This window comes from Perkinsus marinus, assembly GCF_000006405.1.
Source record: "Perkinsus marinus ATCC 50983 genomic scaffold scf_1104296953802, whole genome shotgun sequence".
NCBI classification, from domain to species: domain Eukaryota; phylum Perkinsozoa; order Perkinsida; family Perkinsidae; genus Perkinsus; species Perkinsus marinus.
Window position 1 is genome coordinate 598 of NW_003208363.1, and position 922 is coordinate 1519.

The window sequence follows — 922 nt, forward strand, 5'->3', positions numbered from 1 at the left end:
TATTATATCGCCCAGTTTTACGCCACTTTCACGTAAAATGGGTCGTGAAACTCTAATATACGATATAATTTCTCGCGAATATAGTTATAGAAGACGTATTGAGTATTGTTGTATGAACATAAGATGATCAGCGAAATGCGAATAGGGCTATCTTAGAATTTCTGAGGATTTCAAGTATTTTCGACTAGAAATTCACTCGTCAACTCGTCTGAGAGTCTCCAGCCAGAACTGATCTCTTCGTTACTATTTTTCACTAGAAAATTTTGGTGGTGGTCAACTCTGCTGCAAATTGACAAATGCCGATTTCATTGCTGTATGTGCTCGGCCGTATTGATGACCATAGGTTCAACACGTTGAAGGGTACGACTATATTCTGCCTGGCAACCCGGAAATTGATATCGCCTTCTGCAAGCAGTGTCTAAGTCATGTGCCCCCAGCTGATTACGAGAAGTTTTTCGGCAAAATCCGACAATTAGAAGCGAAGTACTTCATCATTAGTGAAGGCATTAACCCGAACGGCTATGAGGCGACTAAGTGGGGAGAGTGGACGTTCCATACGAATGATTTTCTCAAGTTGTGTACTGCCCAGTTTGGCAAGCCTTTGTTTACGAAAAATTTCGTGGCTAAGGAGCCCGAAATGTTTGCACCGTTGATTCATGATACTACTGCTCTTTTTAAACTCTGCAAGATGTAAGGTGTATTGTCTTGGTTTTATCAGTCTGTGGTTTTTATGAGATACTATGGCTGTTGAGTTGCGAGTTGGTCGGTGTGCGGTGAAAGCGCCCACAGCGTGAGTACGGGTATTGACAATGGTGAATTTGTGATCATCGAGAGAATTATGAATTTCAATGAGATTAGTTTTATCAAAACTAAGGATCCGTCTCCCTTCTGTGAGTGATGATTCGACTCGTGAGCAGACATT

The 922-nt window shown here is 41.6% G+C and overlaps 1 protein-coding gene across 1 annotated transcript; it reads left to right on the plus strand.

The window, feature by feature from the left end:
* Positions 1-343: 343 nt before the first annotated feature.
* Positions 344-694, plus strand: Pmar_PMAR027659 (hypothetical protein; the record flags this gene model as incomplete). Its single annotated transcript, XM_002776222.1, has 1 exon — positions 344-694. A coding segment is annotated over one exon (351 nt), but the record flags the coding sequence as incomplete, so codon positions are not given.
* Positions 695-922: the final 228 nt, after the last annotated feature.